The sequence below is a fragment of the Pleurodeles waltl genome, chromosome 11 (genome assembly GCF_031143425.1).
Source record: "Pleurodeles waltl isolate 20211129_DDA chromosome 11, aPleWal1.hap1.20221129, whole genome shotgun sequence".
NCBI lineage: Eukaryota > Metazoa > Chordata > Amphibia > Caudata > Salamandridae > Pleurodeles > Pleurodeles waltl.
In genome coordinates this window covers 97,965,933-97,988,517 of record NC_090450.1, presented here as the reverse complement: position 1 = coordinate 97,988,517, position 22,585 = coordinate 97,965,933, and the positions used below count along the sequence as shown (strand labels likewise).

Sequence of the window (22,585 nt, the reverse complement as noted above, 5' to 3'; positions counted from 1 at the left end):
TGAGGGTTAAAGCACTATAGTTCGGAATGGTAATTATATCATACATTACATTAAAAAACACCTTAGTCACTGAGAAAAACAAAGGTTAATGTAATATTATATATTTTCGGTGACAGATTAGCATTTTAAACTAAAAAAAAAAACACTAAAATTCACAAGTAATAGTTATCTCTAGGAACTATAATATGTGCACTAAAGTAATTTTAACTCACGCCCTCGCCATGCACTGCTAATTACCTCACATGTTCCACCACTCATGACACATTCTAGTCAACATTGATGACATCACTGCAACATCATGAATCACTTCATTGATGAAAATAACGCATTAAGGGGGTGCTAGTTATAGTTACTTCAGGGCATGAGTAATAGAGATAACTATAATTGGTGATTTTCAGTGTTTTTTTTGTAGTTGGAAACGTTATGTTGTCACTGTAGTTTTTACTTCAATTTAATGTTACTTTAACCTTTGTTTTTTTCAGTGAATATATATATATATATATATATACATATATAAATATATATATATATATGTGCATATATATATATATATTATATATATATAAAAAACATATCTAGTTTTATAAAACTCCCAAATACCAGCCATGACCCAATTCCAAAATTCTCTCAAATTCATAAGGTCTATAAACTTAAGTAATTCGTCAACAATCATATGAGGACAAATAAGGCATTTAGATTAATTGTAATACAGCATATTGGTTCTCTTAAACTGTTGTAGATGTACCCCATAGCACTGAATGTACTATAGTACTCCCCTCTGTCCCCATCATAGCCCAGGGCTACGCCCCTTTTACTACAAAACGATAATAAATGTAATTTATAGTAAAAGGTTTGCAGCTGCTGCTGCTGGGTGGGGGGGGGAGGGCAACGCTCCTCCGCCATAGCCGAGGAGCCATGCCTGTGATGTAATAATCTTATCCCTGCATATATCACCAAAATGAGATGAAAAAAGTTTCCTAAAGCCTAAACAGTAATCAAGTTTGTCAAGGTGCTAGTATTGAGAGAACAATAGAAAGCTGCCAGGATGACAAAGATGGAAAAAGTGCTGACAATTAAGACAAAAGAGCCAAGTTTTAACATGCTTAGGAAAGATGAGGAAGTTATCCATACCTGAAATACAAAGGGGTAAAGAATTCCAAAGTTTAGAAACAGCATGGGCACAGGAATAGTCAACCCATCTAGCTCTGCAAATTTTAGGGACCACCACCCCTCTCCTAAATGCAGAGCACAGCAGCCTTTCAGGCATATACTATCTGAAGGTGGATCTAAAATAAAGAGGTCAATGTTATGTAGCACAGACTTTGAACACCACATGCTTCCTAACTGGGAGCTAGTGAAAGGCCTGGAAGCCTTTAGCCACAGAGAGATGTTTAGGAATATCCAAGATAAGACACTACACAGCATTCTGAGTAACCTGACGTTTGACAAGCGATGCCTGATTAATGTTTAGGTAAAGCACATTAAATTAACCTAGGCATAGTGATACCAGTGCCATGACCACTGATTTGCTCAGTTTTTCTGTAACAAGCAGAAATATTTTTTCAGTGTTCTGATAACGTGGAAGCACGTGCTAGGTGTGCAACTCACCAGGTTATCAAAGGATTGTTTGATGAATGATGAAGTAAGTGTTGTTGAAAATGAACACCAACACATTAGCCATTTCTACAGGAGCCAGTTGGTGCCCACAGGATGCCAGCCACTAGGTCATAGACCAAATACCAGCAACTATGTTTTTCTGCATTAAGTTTGAGGGCATTCTCTTTCATCCAGCTACTGATTTTGGACACAAATTCCTTGAACCTGCTTGCCATGGAAAGAATATTATCCATGACTTAAACAATAGCCTGGGTATTGTTTTCATAAATGCACCACTTGGAAGCTGAAATATCTAATCAATGATGCCAGAGGGAAACATACCCATTTGAAGAGAGTGGGGCTGTTTGAGGAGCCCTGCAGCACTCTACAAGGAAGACCAGCAGATTTAGCCATACACTCCCCACAGCCTACAATTTGCAATATATCAAACAGGAAAGTCTGCAGTTAGCTAAGGGCCTTGACCCCCATGCCTAGTTGAGAAAGGCGTTGTACCAGAAGCACGGAGGAGACTGTATCAAAGGCCACAGACAGGTCACGCATGACCAAGAATGCAGCACCTCCGGATAATGAGGGCCTCCACAAAACGTGCGAATTCCATGATGTGGCCACTCCTGACCTCAGCCTGGGAAGGATCAAGGAGATAATGTGTATCAAGGAACTCCATAAATTGCTGGCTCAAATGGTAACAAAAAAGAAATAGGTCTAACATTTTAAATTCTTCTGAATTGAGATTAGGTAGCTTTACAAGTAACAATTGCTTCTTTCCATAAACTGGGGAACCGTCACGTCTATTACTTGGTTGAAGATCAGAGTGAAATGTTCAGAAGTCTGGGGTTAGTTACCCCTGCGTTTCCTGATGGTTCTTCCTGGGCTACATAGGAGGGAGGAGCTGACATTTAGACCTGAATAGGGCTGTGCCTGTCCTTACACAAAGCAGTCTCTGACCCCCCCCCCCCGAGTGTGCCTGGGGCCAGGGTAGGAAAGGCAGGGTCTTGTGCACTACAAAGCCCTTCCTTTAAAGTTTGCCTACTTCAAAGGAAGAAATTAGTATACGTATTGAGCCCCTGAGACCACAAATTCAGAACACTTCTGGACTGACTACATTCTGCCAGGGAGAAGGGCTGGATGCTGTAGGAGGAACTGCCACTCTGCCTCTTGCTTTGCTGTGCTGGCCTGCTGCTTGCTGCTTCTGCCCTGGGAGTGAAAGGACTGGACTCTGCCTTCTAAATCCTGCTGTCTCCTAGGGCTTGAACTGAGATTGCCTCTTGTTAAGAAGTCTCAGGAGCATCAAGGACTTCATCTGCCAGTGCCTGGGCTCTTCTGCTGAGAGTTGCCAAGTGGTGCCAAATGCAGTCATTTGGCACGGGAAAGAAGAAACTACTGACCTGAAGAGAAAATCTATGCACAGCTCCATTGAAGGAAAAAAAATTGATGCAGCGCCCGTACTGCAGCTGAAAAACTCAACACAGCACCTGTCTTGTGGCGGCGAGATTTGACGCATTTCTTTAATCAGCGCGTATTCATCTTCGCCGTGCATCTGAATTTTACGTGCACCACCTCCGAGCATCCTTTCACTCCAGAGAATCACAGGAAGGATTCTACGCATCACTAGTTCCGCGGGAAAATAATCCACACTTCACCTGTCTGGTACAAAAAGAATTGACCTATTACTAACCTGGCAGGATAAGAATTGACGCATCGCCCTTCCGAATCGACGCATCATTGGCTTTTCTGACGCATCATCTCTTTGCGGCCTGCCTTGTCTTTATTTTTTGACACATCCAAAGTACTCTGTGTTATAGGGATACAACCTTTAAATCTTTAGGATTAAGACTCTTTTAAACCTTTAAAAAAATGATATTTATACATGTGTACATTGGATGTTTTGTGTTGAGTACTTTTGTGGTGTTTTCACTGTGTGAGTACAAATACTTTACATTGCCTCTGAGATAAGCCTGACTGCTCATGTCAAGCTACCAAGGGGGTGAGCAGGGGTTATCATAGGTGTGTGATTCCCTTACCCTGAGTAGATGGAAGGTCTCTACTTGGACAGGGTGTACACTGACTGCCAACTAGAGACCCCATTCCTAACAAAATATACTGGAAAATGACAGATTATCCCATAGTAGGGAGTTGCAATGAACTGGTGAAATACCTAAAAGGTTAGCCCAGTTATCCTAGACAGTAATAACTGCTTGTTTTACTTTAAAACAAACTATCATGAAGTAATTTGAACTAAAGTGTGTTAACAAGAATATCCTTGCATTCTCAGCCCAGCTGGACCATCTTAGAAATCAGGTTACATATTCCAATGACTATCGTAGGTATTTGTTGAACCAGAGTGACTCCAACAGTAATACTCAAAATATAGGAGTGCTAACCTCCCTCTGAGAACAGTCAATTTAATAAATTAAACAGCTCTCCCTGCCTTATGACTGGCCATTTGAAACAACCTATTGCATACAGAAAAATAGATCGAAAAGGAATTTGGACAAAATATAAGTTTTTATGATAATACACAACCCTACTAAAGAAATGGGGAGACAATTGCAGATATAAAAATATACAACCCATTACTCTAGCAAAGTTTCATAGTTTATTTTAACAACCTCAGTTATAGTGCTGCTGATCTTGATCCCAGATAGATCACTTCATTTACATCCGGTAAGTCAATAGCCTTTCGCATATGGTTAGAGATGATTTGTATATTGTCTATGTTTAATTTTTATCCAAAGACCTCCTCAAATGTATGTATCTCTGGTTCTATGCACCAATAGCTGCTAGTATGTCGTTAGAGTAAATTGCAACATTCTCCTTGTAAACTGAGATCTTCATACTGATTTTTTTAATACAGCAAGACCTATGTTGCTATGTGTCATGAGGTTTTGTAAATATGAGCCCAAATATAGCATAAAAAGTAGTGTGAACACTTGAGCATGTCTTGTGTCCATGAATATAGGAAATTATTAGAGTTTTTCCCATTGCTACCACCATGGCCGTTGGTTATGTATATAGTGCTTTAATTTTAATAACATATCTTTTGCTGAACCCAAACGTATTCATTACCTCCCATTGCGAGGACCCCCAATCAAAGGCTTTTTCAACTTCAAGCAGGATCATTCATTCTAGGTTACATAGAACTTAAGTTGAATCAAATATAGCTTAGCGGTATTAATGTGCAAAGTAGTATTGCATCCAGGAATAAAGCCATGTTGTTCTGGGCTGACCAGCTGGCCTACTACAGATGCTATTTTTTTTAGCAATCACCTTTGCATAGTACTAACAATGAGTATTGATTAGTGTTAATGGTTAATACAATCAACAAACACCTGGTAGTTTATTATGTTTTAAGATATCACTGTTTGTGTTAAATTCTTAAAAGTTGGTGCTTGCATCCTTATACCAATTTCCCTTATTACCATCTACAGTATGGGTTCCAAAACCCCAGAGAAGATCTTACAGAATTACAAGGGAATTGCATCTACCCATGCCACTTTTTTACTTGGAAGTTTAAGAAAGTGCATCTACAATCGTCTGCAAATTAATTTAATTAATTGGTATCTCTCTATTATTATTGTTGTGTAGGTATGGTAAGACTTTATAATTTATATAAGTATGTATTTTAAATACATCCAGATGATTATCTGCTTGGTGTAATGTTCGATAGAAATGTGAAAACGTTTCAAGAATAGCATGTGGATTTCTTATTGCAGTCAGGCTCATCCTTAATTTTAGCAATAACTGTACTAGTACTCTGTTCTTTAATTTTATAGGCTATTATATGTCATAGGCTAATATATGTCAATTGACTTACCATACTCTATCGCCAGCCCTCTGCCTGTCAGATATACAGCAGCTTCTCACTCCTTAAGGTAGCATCTGATTTTATGCCTGTCGTCTATCATCTATCTGTATATATTATGTCTGTTATGATCAGAATTTTGAATAGATTTCAAGAACTATATCCAATGACCAACCGGGTTAAAACTAGTCTATTACTCTCTATGCTGGTCCTGTTATAAGTACTTACATATTGAACAGTCAACACACAAGCATATGTCTTTAGAATATCCCAAACCCCAATTATTGAAGAACTATTCCAGCTATTTCCTAAGAATTCTTGTATAATATGTAGCATATTTAGACAACAGGATTATTCTTTCACAAAAGTTAGATCAAATATTAATCTAGCAGAACTATCTTTAAGACCTCCCAAGTATATCTGTGCTAGCAAGGGGCTATGATTTATTGCAATCATGAGGCATTTCTCACCGTTAGTTTAGGCAATCAGTCTAGTTTACACAAATGCAATATCAATTTGGCAATAGTGCGTGGGTGAGAAACAGGTGAACCCTTCTTAATCCCCATTTACTGGCATACAAAGTCTCTAAGGCTTTATACTTTTATAAGTTGCTGAATGCTACTACAACCTTTGTCCTTACTAGATGCTGCTGTTCTATTCAAGGAGTCTAGCCTGCAGCCCATAACCCAATTAAATCTATCAATGGAACTTCAACTGCTACTTCTCATGCAAGAGGGACAAATATGACAGCGTGGCCAGTGTTTGATCCATAAACCAGATAAATACTAAATATCTGTTTTAGCATAGTTTGAATTACGACCCATTGTCCATGCTTTTTAATGAAATTTCATTAGCACTGGTACACCTACTCTTTTAAGGCACAATATGGCAGCCTTCCTGGTGGATACCTGTTGGGAATTGGAAGGCAATAAATCGAAACCCGTCTGTTTGAATAAATTGCTATCTTTGAATAAGATGTGTGCTTCTACCATGCATATTATCTGTTGTTCATATATAATTTATGTTTGACAAAATCACCCTGTGTTTGTTAGGGATATTCAAAACATGCATATTGCTACTTAATATAGAACAAACAATCTATATGACCCCCATAATATGTGTGCTTTTTCTTCTCTAGTGACTGAATTTAAGTATAGAAAAACAATCATATATCTGAATTATTTCACCTCTGTGTTCAATTTTCATCTTCTACCCCTTTTGTCTTTTCCACATCTCCCACCCTACCTTTATGAGCTCTACTTCTATATGTAATCCTGTGCTTAGTGCAGTGTACCCAAATCTCCCAGGTAAACAAACTACCTATTTGCTTTTGTGGCAGGGCAACACTGCAGGGCCCATTGCGTCTCAGCACACCTGTCATTATATATATTTTTTTTAAATAAAAAAATATATATAAATATATATATATATATATATATGTGTGTATATATATCACCATCAACTTTTCTCCATGTGAAAAGCCTAATCCAAACAGGGCGGTCACGGCACAGAGGGACGAAGAACCCTCTCAAACATTCCAACAATTTTCTCCACCATGAAGAAAAGCGCCGAACTCTGGTTAAAAGTAAAATGAGGCATTATTTATTTACAGAAGCAAAAGTTCTTGCATTTCCCTGACAGGGTTTGGCATCTCAGTTTCACCCTTAATCATAGGTGCTTCAGTTTAAAAATAGCCACGTGATGTAATCCCTCTTTTATATCGTGGCATTAAAGACACAGAGTCACTTTTAGATATTCAGTCTTACATGCAACGCAAAATTTCAAAGTTCCAATGCCAAAGTGTCAATATTTATTTCCATTGGTCCGAGTACACTATATATCCATATTTATCATCAAATTATTGCTCATATTTTTTGCTTCCCATTTAATCATTGCCACGTTTCCATCGCAATGTTTCTTTCATTTTTAGAGTGCTTGGCAATAAACATCTTCAGTTTACTTGGAAAGTGTCTCTGAATATCCAATTTCATTTTAAGACACTCTGGCCCTCATTCTGACCCTGGCGGTCTTTTCGCAAGACCGCCGAGTTACCGCCGCGGTGAAGACCGCCGACCGCGGCGGTATGCCGCTGTGCGCATTCTGACCGCTGGGAGCGTTCGGCCGGAAAAACGCCAGCAGCCACACTGGCGGTCGGCGGGAAAGTGGAGACTGGTCAACCTCCACCGCCACGCCAGCAGAACACCGCCCACAGAATTACGACCCACATTTCTGTGTGGCGGTCTTCTGTTGGCGGTCTTCTGTTGGCGGTCACCTCCCCATGGCTCCCGTCGCCTCCCGGAGGACCAACGCACAAGGTAAGTTGATCGTCCGTGAGGGGAGGGGGTGGGGGGGGTGTTGTGTGATGTGGGCGTGCATGGGGGTGTGCGTGTGAGTGTGTAGAGGGGGTGTGTGAGTGCGTGTATGCGGGCGGTGGGTGCTGCTGTGTCTATGGGTAATGTGTGCTGTTCGGCAGGTGCGCATGTCTGCATGTATGTGTGCGGGTATGTGTCCCCGTTGTGTATGTGTGTGTAGGGGGTGTGTATATGTGCATGTTGGGGGTGTGTGCATGTCGGGGTGCATGTATGTGCATGTCGGGCTGGGGGTGGGGAGGGGGTTCGTACCACCTCTGGGGGGTGGCAGGGGGGTGGACGGTGTGGGGGGAGGACTCGGGTGGGTAGTGGGGGGTGGGGGAGACCCCTATCAGTGCCAGGGAAGGAATTCCCTGGCCCCGATAGTGCTTACCGCCATGGTTCGCACGGCGGTTCCCGCCCGCAAGAAACCGCAGCGGTAGGCAGGGTCATAATACCCTTGGCGGTCTTGGGACGACCGCCGGGCCGGAGTGCGCAAACTCCAGCCCGGCGGTCATGACCGCCGTGGCGGTCGGAGTGGAGAAGTGGCGGTCGGTCGCGGCGGGGACCGCCGCGGTCAGAATGCCATTTTTAATACCGCCGGTCTGTTCGCGGTCCGACCGCCGTCTCTCCGCCGACCGCCAGGGTCAGAATGAGGGCCTCTGTATGAAAAGCCTAATCCAAACAGGGCGGTCACGGCACAGAGGGACGAAGAACCCTCTCAAACATTCCAACAATTTTCTCCACTATGAAGAAAAACGCCGAACTCCGGTTAAAAGTGAAATGAGGCATTATTTATGTACAGAAGCGAAAGTTCTTGTATTTTCTGATGCGTTTCGGCATCTCAGTTTCAGCCTTAATCATAGGTGCTTCAGTTTAAAAATAGCCACGTGATATATCTTAATGGGTGATTGCGATTTCACTTGAGAAATGCTGCTATAGCCAAAACACGTTGTCACTGGCATCATTGCAATAAAATACCTCTGTGCCACAAAGGAGTGCCTTGGAAGTTATTTGGAATGTTTCTTTTATAATTATAGGTCCCACAACCTGTGTATGGCACAGAAGTGGAAAGGTGGAAGATATATATATCAAAACATTTACTAGCCTTTAAGGCCGCCATAGTGGGCTATACTAACCTCTCCAGGGTTATTGGCACAAGCCGAAGGAGAGTGCTGGTATAGCCCAGCTACGGAGGGCTATAAGGTAATTAGAACATTCTGCCACTAGAGGGCAGAATGTTCTAATAAATAAAATAAAGGCCTCACTGGGCCTGAGGTGACTGAAATCCCCTTGGGGTCTGTGAGCCTTTGTTCACAGCAATAGCTGTGAACAAAACATTGGAATGTTGGAGGGTCTTCTACCAGCCATTAGAAGCCCGGAACACTCCATTGTTTCCAATAAAGCTCCCACCATTCCAATGTTTATATATATATATATATATATATATATATATATATATACTATTCTGTAGAATGTGAGTATCTGGATTGGATTTTGATTTTCTACACCATTATGAGATCAGATATTTAGCTATGTGTTCCGCATTGCATACATTCATTTTACCAGGCCAGATTATTTTCAGCTATGATGGTTCTCCCAAGTATGACTTTGCCCCTAGCTCTTTGAGTGTAGAATAGCTAAGTCAGATTATTTTATAAATAAATTGATGTTACCGAATGCGATGGGCTTAGTTAGTTTTGCTCTGACAAATATTTCTAGGAAAGAAATTTTGCACATACATCAGTATAATCCTTGGTTGTCTCTCATATGACAGATTTTGACAGAAAGGAAAACAATGTGCTCAATGAATATGTGAATCACAGTCTGGTGGTTGCAGAATTGTTTACTGGAATAAATCCACTATAAAAGTGCATGTGTCTTTGCCCTCTAGACCCAAATTGATCTCAAAGATGCATAGATTGTTCCAAACCTGTCAGTTCTCTAAATGTTCAATTTTCACTTTCAAGCCATTTATAATGTGACTGTTCTTTCATGCAGTCTTGAAATTTTGTAACTTTCTTTTTATTCACAGCCAATCTTTGCTCCCATTTTATAATTCATAAAACCATTTTACCTACATCATCAGCAAAAACTTGTACAGCTTTCAGAGTTTTGGCATGATCAAGTTTCACCTCTCTGCACCAGCACTGTTTCCACTCTGTGTCTTTGTATAACATGAAATATTTGAACAAGAGTAGGCTATTGATTATTGAGTGTAGTACCCTTTAGATTTAGTGCAGCATTACTAGTCATTATGTGCCACTTCTTTAAATCTTGCAGTCCAAACACCCTGCATAATCTCCTGTTCAGTAACATTCTGTATATTTTATCCAGGTCTTTTGGATCCTTTATTCTTGTCATGGTGTTCCTCACACTGTGAACATTTTTTTCTATCTTTGTTAACATTGTTTAGAATCACAAAGCAAAATCCCTTGTCACAATGTATGTCTTGGCTACTGTGGCTTAAATGGTTAACATACTATTGATCAAGGGCACTCTTTGTTTTACCCAACTTTGAATATGCCACTTGTGTAGCCCTACAGCAGAAGCAGCCAAAGTTATCCTCATCTTCAATTATGTTCTTTTTTTGTGTTACTACATCTATCAAAATGAATTATTTATTTCTGTATAGACAGTAATTTGAAAGCTTTACAAAAGCACTGTACTTCTGTCCTGATTGGTTAAATTACTAGATTTCATATGTACGTGTCATGTCCGTGCATGCTGTTCTCACTACACATTTAAAAAAAATGTAAAGTAAGATGTAATTCAAATTCCTAACTATAACATATGTAAAGTAATATTTTAAAATCAAACAAAGCCAACTCCACACTGCCTTTGGCCGTCCAATGTGTATGGATGGCTACAGTGTTGTGACGCATGAGAGGGCCCGATCAGCACCTCCATTTTAGAATGCACAATGGTTAAACTGTTTATCTTTTTCACCATTTTTGCAATGCTGAATACAATGCTTTGTCTAGTTTGCCTAATAATTACAGCTCATGTTTTTAGGCAAGAATAAATGTTTGAAACAGCATTTACGCATCTTTTTTGTGTGTCAGCTTGGATTCACAGTGTGACAACACAAGGGGAAATCTGTTTCCATGATTTCCTTGGGATTCTGAGTAGTCATGTTCAAGGTTGCAAATACCAACTGGTAGCCTGGTGTTTTTAGGGGTTCCGATGGGCACTGTGAGCTAGCTAGGAACCATGTAAACATTTACTGATGTACAGACAGACTGAGTCCCTAGACAATGACATTTATGTTGACCAGATATGCAGCCCTACTTGATTCGTAGGAACAGCTGGGTTGTGCATCCAAGCCCTCATGGACCCCAGGGTGCTTTGTACAAGCTCTCACAGACAAGTAACCCCACGCTGCAGGCCAACCTCCTGTGAGCCCCCTACCCACTGTGGTGCATGGCCTTCAGCAGTGTCCAGCATGGGGTTGGGCACCCAACTCTCTATAAGAACCCTACTTGCCACAGTACACAGTTGTCTGACATGTGCAGTATGCGGTTGGTCTTGCAGGTCCTGGCTGCACTCAGGCAGGCTTACTGACTTGTCAGAGTCAAAACACCAAAATATAAAAAAGGAGTCTACTGGCCTTTTTAAGGGGTGAGTATATATATATATATATATATATATATATATATATATATATCTCTCTATATATATATATCTATATATATATATATATATATATATATATATATATATATATATATATATATACACAGCAAGGCTACGGCTGAAACGCGTTGGGAGGAAGAATCGTTTTACTAAAGAATGTATGCAATTCTAAAGGTGTCCGAGCATTTTCTTTGATGTACAAGGATATTGTGTTCCATTTGATTGGATTTCCCGTTCCACGCTCGGACCACCACAACTGCAAGCCTCAGGATTCCGGCATACTTGCTCAAATATATATATGTATATATATATATATATATATATATATATATATATATATATATATATATATATATATATATATATATATATATTTGGTGGTACCCCTGCCCCTTGTAGGGACATCACCAAACTAAACAAAATGGAAATATTCCTTGCAGGTCATCATGGGGAGCCTCTTCATTGTACGGTGAATAATAATAATAAATCATTTATTGTTCACTTTTTGGGGGATTTTGTCATCTGTTTTGCTGTCCTGGTGCCCACCTGGGACACCCTGATGTTTAATTTCAGTTGGAGCTGTGGCAGGCGAGTCTCTGGGCACCCACGGACCCAATCAGCTAACTAGCTGGCATATATCAAGTGTGCTGGTAGGATCCAGCATGTTTATTATTAAGTGGGTGCCCCAGTGCCTACCCACGGCACCCACAGCTCCATTTTTACTTGTTGTCTGTATGAGAGCGCCAGGGCCCTTGTGACCCCAGCCAGCTCTTCTTGGGGGAGATAGCCGCTTTTTTAAATGTTGGTGGGTGCACCAGTGCCCACCCAAGGCATCCACAATACTGGTATCTTTGGAGGCCACGAGGAGCCTCAAGGCCACTGCATGTCCAGCCAACTCCTCTGGTGGAAACTGGCTATGCCCGCTCTTTCCAGGTCAGGGAACCACAGAGTACCAGGGTGGGCTCCCCGGGACACTGTATAGTATCTGCCCCTGGGGATGGGGTTGTGGGGCTGATACTGACACAGGGAGTAGGGAGGGGGTTGTGTGCCCACCTACCCTTAAACAAAAGCCCCATTGGTTGGGATCCTCATGCTTAAAGAGTCAAGGAGGGGTGTCCTCATGACCCCTCCCAATTTAAAAATGATTACCTTCCCATGAGGTGGGGTCCAAGGGGCCTGCAAGGGCTTGGTGAGGGTGGCCATATGCCCCCCTCCCCATAAGAAATAGGAAATGGCCCTGGAGTATAGGGTCCCTGGGGCCATAATCTTATCAATGAGTAGGGGCCCACATATACCACCCTCTCAAAATACTGACACATTTGGCCCTCATGGCCTGGCCCATCCTGTGGGTCATTTAAACAATAGAAATGCACAAAATGCAATCTTATATTGCATCCTTTAGCCATGCGCGGTGGAGGTTGGCAACAGGGCCTGGTCACAGGCCAGGCCCTGTGGTCTATCCCCTATAAGCCCAACCCCACACCATGCCCGGCCTTCAATGTGAATGGCTGGGGTTGATGGCAGGGCTTGACCTGAGGCCTGACCCTGCAGCCAACCCCTTGCAACACACAGCCTTTGGCAGTCAATGCTGCACCACACACAGCCTGGACAAAGGAAAGAGAAGGGAGCAGTGTATAAACACCCTGACCCTAAAAAGGCTAAAAATAATTTTTTGAAAAAAATATGCCATAAATTCACAGCACATTTGCAGGCGGGCTCCCACACTTGTTTTCTATAGAGCCCCGGTGTCCATCTAGAGCACTAACAATGTAGTGGTCTTTGGGATTCTTTGGGGGTTCCAAGGCCCCTCCCCAGGGACCCTACAGTCCCTGCCAGCATTCCAGGCAGCACCATACCGGGTCCTGGGGAGAGATGGCTCTTGCTCTTTGCACCCTCCCTAGTAGGATCAGGATTTTGTAATTGCTCCTATTGGGAGGGAGCAAAGTTAAGTTCCCTATCTGGGAGAGTGCAGGCATGCTATGTCCGCACTTTCCAGATCAGAGAACAACAGAGTTCTGGGGTGGGTTTCCCGGGACACTGTACAGTATCTGCCCCTGGGAATGAGGTCCTGGGGCATATACTGAAACAGGGATGGAGCGTGTACCCGACCTTTTAAAACAAATAGAGCCCAGTAGATCAGAGCCAAGAGTGGTTCAGGGAGGGGGTTTGTGTGCCCACCTACCCTTAAAAAAGTCAAGGAAGGGGTGGCTGCATGCCCCCTTCCAATTTAAATATAATTATCTTCCCAGGAGATGGGGTCCAAGGGGCCTGCAAAGGCTTGTGGAGTGTGGCCATGTGCCCCCATTCCCATAAAATAGGAGATGACTCTGGAGTATGGGGTCCCTCTGGCTGTAATCTTCTCAATGAGTAGGGGCCCACAGACACACCACAATCCCCAAATACTGACACATTTGGACCCCAGGTCTTGGTTTATCCTGTAGGTCATTCAAACAATAGAAATATGCACAAAATACAACCTTTTGTTGCATCCTCTGGCCATGCATGGTGGAGGTTGGCCACAGGCCTACCCCCTATAAGCCCAAACCCCACGCCATGCATGGCTTTCGGCTGTGCACGGCTGGGGTTGGCAGTAGGGCCTGGCCTGTGGCCTGGCCCTGCGGCCAACCCCTTATGAGCACCAAGCCCCATGCAATGCATAGCCTTTGGCAGCCAATTCTGCACCACATACAGCCTTGGCAAAGGAAAGTAAAGGTGGCAGTGTATAAAGACCCCGACTCTCTAGCCTTGGTGCTGTGGTTCCCCTGAAACCCGGAAAAGGCTAAAAAGCATTTCTTTAAATTTTTTGCCACAAATTCACAGCACATTTGTGGCAAAAAAAAATGTTTTTAAAGCACATTTGTTTTCTATAAAGCCCCCCAGATAGGCTAGGTCCCGGGGGCATGCCAATATATAAGAAATTAAAGGAGACGGTGAAAGGGCCCTCCCTCCAAGGGCTCATTTTAGCCCTGGAGACTGCCACCTCTCCAGGGCTTTATACAAAAAAATAGGATGGCGGGGCCACGTGGACCCCCTCCTCCATTGGGCCCCAAGGATTTATGTTACCAAGGAGGGGGCCTGCATGGACCGCCCCCTCCTAGAGCTTTTACATACCCTGGACACCACCACCTCCAAAGGGCTAAATAAATACCAATGGGAGGGCCCGCAGACCCCCCCCAGGTGTCAGGGACCACCACCTCTCCAGGGCCAAATACATATTACAAAATGGGAGGGGGGCTGTGCGGTGGGGTGTCAGGGGGACCCCAGCACCATAGCTAGGGGTCAGAGTATTTATTCTCTGCCCCTTTTCTTTTTTTTATATTTTTGTTTGGGACTCGGCTGAGTTTGAGTCAGAAAATGGCTGCCAACACTTCCTGGTTGAGTGTTTTCAGCCAATCAGATCTTTGCATGAGATCAGAAGAATTTGCTAATATTTACACACCTAAGTATACAATTTTACATTTCCTTAAATTTCCCGAAAATTAATAAACGGATTTACACAAAAAGAGTGCTTTCTGAACCAAGATGTATCTTTCTGCCAAATTTGGTGTAATTCCATTCAGCAGTTATGGGAATAAACATGGAAAATTAACTTTTTTTACCCTGTTTTTCTTAGTCCCCACTTGACGGATCACCCCAAACGTTTCTTTGCACAACAAGACCCAAGCGGACACTTTTTTTGAAAAATTTCATGAAGATCTATCAAGCAGTGGCAACGATATAGCCAAGTCAAAAAACAAGGTACTAACTCTAAGTACCAACTGGCAACCGACCGGAGGATAGCTATCTATCTGTCTATATATATACCTGTATATATATATATACCTGTATATATATATATATATATATATATATATATATATATATATACACACACATATATATATATATATATATACACATATACCTATAAATAAATATATATTAACATAGATATATAATGTTATCATGTGATTGGCAATTTAAGATTATGGCATGGAAATATTTATACATTTCTATCTAACACACTTTCTTACAGCAAACAATGCTACCACTCTCACCTTGTACATTTTGTGACCTGCACATCAGATGTGACAATATAAGAAATAGTTACCTGTGGTTTTCTACTAGAAGTGATGATGTCCAACACTGAAGTTTGATCTGTCAAGGAGTCAATGTGCGTTAGGTCATATATGCAATAGGAAATTGTTCCCATTTTCCAATAGACTTTCTTTTGCCTTTTCACAAAGTAATTAAACATCTGTGAAAAGAAAATAATTGAACATGAATGGATTATAAAACCCTCCCACTAAGACTGTTGAATATCTTTAAAATTAGTGCATACATAAAGCATATTCTCCACTGAGCAGTGACTCCTTAAATGTGCTATCTTAACTGAACATATAAACAAAATGATAGCCTTTGCCAACACTGTACTCTATGGGGTCACCACTCAATCCATCAATAACACAAGCTCCTTCAATAATGCACCACACTACTGGATCTTAACCTTTTCACTTCAGTGGACCCCACTGAATCATTGCTGGAATCCAGGAACCCTCAATGAGTCATTGCTGGAAGCCAGGCCTAATCAAATACACATTTTTTTAAAATTTAAATCACAAACAAATATAGAAACAAATATGTAAAGGTTGAAATGTTAGTTTTAATGGGAAGGCTGGAGCCTTTCTAAATTTGTTTTTATTTCTAGACTTTAACATATTGCTTTGTCTTTTTTGTTCCTAATGCATCTTCTCTTTTTGTTGGTACTTCAGCGGAGGCCACCCATCATCCCATACTACATTCAATTTGTTGTACAAGTACGGCTCCACACGAATCAAGCTAATGATACCAACTTAACTTTTAACTTCCACTTTCAAATTCCTTCACATTTACAGATCATTTTAAAATGATTGTGTTTATATTTTGCTTCTTTTTTTATATATACTTTACTACTGTTCTTATATTAAAAAATGTCTAAACTGTTGTTGCCCCCCATGTGTAAGTTTGTAGATCCTAGGAGTCCCCGGACCATAGGCTATGATCCACTGCAAAAGACAACATATACAGTGATCTATGTGATGGGTGCTGCACATTTTGCTAAAGCCTTGGAGATCCTGGTCATCATATAACTGAAAGATGAATTGTAAGGGAATGGCAGGAACACAAATTAAACATATCCACCAATTTGGTAATGGTCGGTGTCTTTTTATCATACAGATAAAAGTATTAACCATGAGAATGAAAGATGTAATATTGTTTGTAGAGATATTGCATTATAGAACATCGGAATGCTGAAAGCTCTGTTGAAGACTATTGAAATCTGGCACCAACAATGACTGCCACACACCTTCTTCAACATTGCAATGTTTGTTTGTCTGATTTCTGCCTGTACAATTTAGATCTTTCTACCCTCGGAGAGTGGAGTGCTTATAGCACTCTGCCTCAACCTATACTGAATAGTAAGGCCCTCTTCTTCATTAAAGGCCCTTGCTTCAGCTCAGAACTGTACTTTGGGTTCAGGGCCTTTAAAAACTGGTATAGCCCTCAGCAGTGAAATTACCTACTGACAGTTTTCAGTAAGTAGTTTCAGTTAGGACCTAGTCTCCATAGATGGGGTGTTTATTTTGCTAATAACTTTGCAACCATTTGATGAATCTTCACGAAATTTTCAAACCTAGTACCGCAGTTAATTTGGTTGCTGTCTGGAAATGTTTGAGGTGATTTGTCAAGGGGGGTAATGAGAAAAAGGGGGTGCATTTTCTAATTGGGATTTGAACAAAACAATAGCTGGACTGCTGAACAAAATTGCACCAAATTTGGCAGAAAGGTAGATTCTGGTCAAGAAAGAACTTTTTTTGTAATTCGATGTAAATCCGCTCAGGAGTTTTGGAGTTTTTAAAGGAAAAAAGATGTATGTATATATAGGGACTTGGGTCCACGAGCCAAAAGCAAGGCCCTGATTGGCTGGCTGCAACCTCCTGAGAGAAAAGTTGCAGGTGCCATTTTGTTTATAGGCTCGGCCCTGGGGTAGGGGGTGGGAATAAAAATGAAAAGTAATATAAGGGGTCAGCATAAAGGTATCCTTACCCCATAGGACTGATGGAAGGGTCTTGAAAGGACCCCTCATCGCAAGAAATTGCTCAAAACATGTTTTGGGGGGCGTGCAAGGATCTGCGGATCCTTCACAATGCTCAGTGCGTCCTTTGGTGTAAATCCACAATGGCTCAGCAGGTCTGACCTCAGTAAAAAATACACCAACTCACATACTCACTCATCAAATCCCTGCAGTTGGATTAATATATGCTAATTAAATATTACTTTACACTTAAATGTAGAAATTCACTAAAAAAAACAAAGGTTACAGGGACCGTATAGTTAGGTTTATATTTTACACACACAAAACCACAGAAATTCAGCAGTTATAGTTATACTTATTTCAAGAAACTATAACTTCTGACCTAAGGAAACTAAAACTAGTGCCCTCACCATTCATTTGTAATTACTCCACATATTACATCCGTTCTGACTTCTTCTATGACATAATTATTAATAACACTAGAACATTTGTAAATAAAAATATTGATGAGAAAACTGTACAAGGTGGGGGAGCAAGTTATAGCTGCCTTAGGGTACGAGTGTCTAAAATGGGAACCTAACTATAATGTTCCTGTAACCTTTTTTTTTTAGTGAATATAAGTTAGCCTGCCTATCCTAATGAAACCATATGTAATTTATAGTAACAGGAAATAGGATGCCATAGACATTATCTCAGTGCTGTTAGCAAGTAACTAAATCATGTAAACTAGAAAAAACTGAAAAAGATTGCATTGGTTGTAGACATAATGAACAATGTTAGCAACAGTGAGACTCATTCTTATGAAACTGCACACCAGTTGTAGTAATGGATAAATAGGGTACTATAGACACACACTGAAGTTCTGTTAGGAAGTAACTGAACAAGGAAAGGGCAACACCTCCATGATTTATCTCTGTCCCTAAACCCAAGCCATACTAGTCATTGCCCTTCTCTACTTCCCCCAACTACTTGGGTAACTTATTAATTCTATCTTTGTGACTGAATTCCCATCTACTCCCACCACTGTGTGATGGTCAGAAGCATTCATTTTAGTACCATTTACACTCTCTACGAGTTTTAGGTCAGCATACTGCTCAAGGATCTAACGCTTATTAGCACTCGTTTCCTGCTTATCACTCCAATGGAAGGCGTTTGTGAATCTATATCCCCTCCACCACAGTCACCCTCACCCAGCATTAACGCATCCCCCTCAAAACATAGTCCATCAACTTGACTTTCACAGTCCCTTTCAAGAATGCCAACTTCTCTATACAAATGAATAAGTTATGGAATCATCTCACCAAAGCATCATCATGATTTTCCCGGCGACGTCCATCTCATTGGACATATTCATTAAACAGAGCGCTATTATAACGTTGCTTTCAAAACCTAAGTGCCAAGGGTAGGTCGCTCCCCCTGCCGCTGCAGCTCCTCCAGCTCCTCCAGGTTCCTGAGTTCCTGAGACCCAACTAACAGTAAGTACCCCCACCTCCCAGCCCCTCGCTCTGCCCCGCGCTACTCACCCTCTCTCCTGCTTCTTTTCTTCTTTTCTTCTTCTCTGCTCTTCCTCCTCGCTCCTCGTCTGTAATCTTCTGCTGTACTCTTCTTTTCCCCGTCTTCTCTCTTCTTCTCTTCTTCCTCATCTTCTTCTGTGGTCTTCTGCCTTCTGTTCTTCGTTTTCTGTATCTTCTTCTGTGTTCTTCTGTGTTCTTCCGGTCTTCTGTTCCCTGTTCTTCTGTTCTTCTGTTCTTCTGGTCTTCTGCCTTCGGCTCTTCTGCCTCCTCCGTCTTCTTCTCCCCGCGCCTGCCCTCCTGCTCCTACCTCATCCCCCTCCCTCACTCGCATCCCCCTCTCTATCTCCCCTATCTAACCCGTTCACTATCTACCTCCCTCACTCCTCCTATCTACCTATCTCTCTATCCCACTATCTAATCTCCCTCACTCTCCACCTCCTCCTATCTTTCTATCTCTCTATCTATTTCCCTATCTATCGATTTCTCTATCTATCTATTTTCTCTATCTACTTCTCTATCTTTCCCCCCCTTCCCGCCACCCCCTCTATTACCTATCTTCCTATCCTCTCACTCTACCTCTCACCCTCACCCACCTCTACAACCCCCCCTCCAATATCTTCACAACCCTACTCCTATCTTTCTCCCTAATCTCCTAAACCTCCTAACACTCACCCCCCTCCACCCTTAAACCCCCCTCACCCAGCTCTTCTCACTCTACCTGTCCCCCCCCTACCTCGCGCTTTCCCGCCGCGACCTCCTGCACGCCCCCGCCCCCCAGCTCCCATTCGCGCCCAGCTGACCCCTCCCCCCCCACCTCATATGGCGGCCGCGCCGCTGGCGCGCCAGAGGCAGGCCCGTCTGCGCCTGGCCCGCGCCCAGCGCCACGACCCCTGGTCCCAAGCTCTCCCAAGCCCCGCTGATCCGCTACGACCCCACCACCCTCCACGCCCTCAACCCAGGACGCTCCAACACCTGCTTCCAAGCTCACCCCAAACGCACCCATGGACCCTTCGCCTGCAACTCCTGCAAACGAATCTTCCACCACGCTACTACCACGACCACAAGCCCACGCGCCATCAACCACCTCAAGTGCATCCTAGTCAACGCTCGCTCCGTCCACAAACACGCCGTCGAACTCTGGGACCTCCTGGATTCCACAGCACCGGACATCGCCTTCATCACGGAGACCTGGATGAACGCCTCCTCTGCGCCAGACATCGCTACCGCCATCCCCGAAGGCTACAAGATCTCCAGGAAAGACCGCACCAACCAAGCAGGAGGAGGTATCGCCATCGTCTTCAAAGACTCCATCAGCGTCACCACCTCCACCGAAGACACCCCTCTCGCCGCTGAACACCTGCATTTTCAGATTCGCACCGACCCGAGGACCACCCTCAGAGGATCCCTCGTCTACCGTCCTCCCGGACCACGCGCCCCTTTCAGCGACGCCATCGCCAACTTCATCTCCCCGCACGCCCTCGCCTCACCGGACTACATCCTCCTAGGCGACCTCAACTTCCATCTGGAACAAAACAACGACCCCAACACCACCACCCTGCTCGACAACCTCGCCAACCTCGGCCTCAAACAACTGGTGAACACCGCCACCCACATCGCCGGACACACGCTCGACCCTATCTTCTCCGCCAGCAAACACGTCTTCTTCAGCCACACCTCCGCCCTACACTGGACCGACCACAGCTGCGTCCACTTCACATTCCGACGCGAGACCCGCCACCTCCACACTCAACCCATCCTTCATCGACAGTGGAACAAGATCCCTGAAGAGCAACTCTTCTCCGCACTAGCCGCCAACCAACCCACCCTCACCACCGACCCCAATGACGCAGCCCTCAAACTCACAAACTGGATCTCCAACTGCGCAGACAACCTTGCTCCCCTCAAACGCACGCATCGACAGACCAACACCAAAAAACCTCTCTGGTTCTCTGACACCCTCAAAGAATCAAAGAAAACTTGTCGCGCCCTTGAGAAAGCCTGGCGCAAGGACCACACCGCTGACAACATGAACGCCCTCAAGAACGCTACCCGCGAACACCACCACCTGATCCGCGCTGCCAAAAGGAACTTCTTCACCGACAGACTGGACAAAAACAACCACAACAGCAGAGAACTCTTCAGCATCGTCAAGGAGTTCTCCAACCCCAGCGCCAACGCCGTCACGCCCTCACAGGATCTGTGCGAATCCCTCGCCACTTTCTTCCATCGCAAGATCAGCGACCTCCACGACAGCTTCGGACACCAGACCCAACCAAACACCACCGAACCTGCACCCCCGGCCATCACCCTCAACAACTGGACCCACATCAACACGGAAGAAACCAAATCCATCATGAACTCTATCCACTCCGGCGCCCCTTCGGACCCTTGCCCGCACTTCATCTTTAACAAAGCCGACGACATCATCGCCCTGCACCTCCAGACCGTCATCAACTCTTCTTTTTCTTCTGCTACCTTCCCCGAATTCTGGAAACACGCCGAAGTCAACGCCCTACTAAAGAAACCTACGGCTGACCCGAGCGACCTGAAAAACTTCCGCCCCATCTCTCTTCTGCCTTTCCCAGCCAAAGTAATAGAGAAGACCGTCAACAAACAGCTGACCACCTTCCTGGAAGACAACAACCTGCTCGACCCCTCACAAACCGGATTCCGAACCAACCACAGCACTGAAACCGCCCTCATCTCAGTCACAGACGACATCAGAACCCTGATGGACAACGGTGAAACAGTCGCCCTCATTCTCCTCGACCTCTCGGCTGCCTTTGACACCGTCTGTCACCGCACCCTAATCACCCTCCTCCGCTCCATCGGGATTCAAGGCCGGGCCCTGGACTGGATCGCCTCCTTCCTCGCAAACCGTTCACAAAGAGTTTACCTCCCTCCGTTTCGCTCAGAACCCACCGAGATCATCTGCGGCGTACCTCAAGGCTCATCACTCAGCCCGACACTCTTCAATGTCTACATGAGCCCCCTCGCCAACATCGTACGCAAGCACGACATCATCATCACCTCCTACGCTGACGACACCCAACTTATACTCTCCCTCACCAAGGACCCCGCCAGCGCCAGGACCAACCTACAAGAGGGTATGAAGGACGTCGCAGATTGGATGAGGCTCAGCCGCCTAAAGCTGAACTCTGAAGAAACGGAAGTCCTCATCCTCGGCAACACCCCGTCCGCCTGGGACGACTCCTGGTGGCCCACGGCCCTCGGCACCGCACCGACCCCCACAGACCACGCCCGCAACCTCGGCTCCATCTTGGACCCTCTTCTCACCATGACTAAGCAAGTCAACGCCGTGTCCTCCGCCTGCTTCCTCACCCTCCGCATGCTCCGTAAGATCTTCCGCTGGATCCCCGCCGACACCAGAAAAACCGTGACCCACGCCCTCGCCACGAGCCGCCTGGAGTACGGCAACACCCTCTACGCCGCGACCACAGCCAAACTCCAAAATCGCCTGCAACGCATTCAAAACGCCTCGGCCCGCCTCATCCTAGACGTACCCCGCAACAGCCACATCTCCGCACACCTGAGACACCTGCATTGGCTCCCAGTCAGCAAAAGGATCACCTTCCGACTTCTCACCCACGTA

At 43.9% G+C, this 22,585-nt stretch overlaps 1 protein-coding gene across 1 annotated transcript in view; it reads right to left on the bottom strand.

The window, feature by feature from the left end:
• LOC138265472 (transient receptor potential cation channel subfamily V member 6-like) overlaps window positions 1-22,585 on the bottom strand; it is a 223,294-nt gene that overhangs the window by 90,400 nt on the left and 110,309 nt on the right. Inside the window, exon 9 of the mRNA XM_069213212.1 lies at window positions 15,494-15,640. Within this exon, the coding sequence (XP_069069313.1) occupies window positions 15,494-15,640 (147 nt within the window). The remainder of the gene's footprint in view (window positions 1-15,493; window positions 15,641-22,585) is intronic.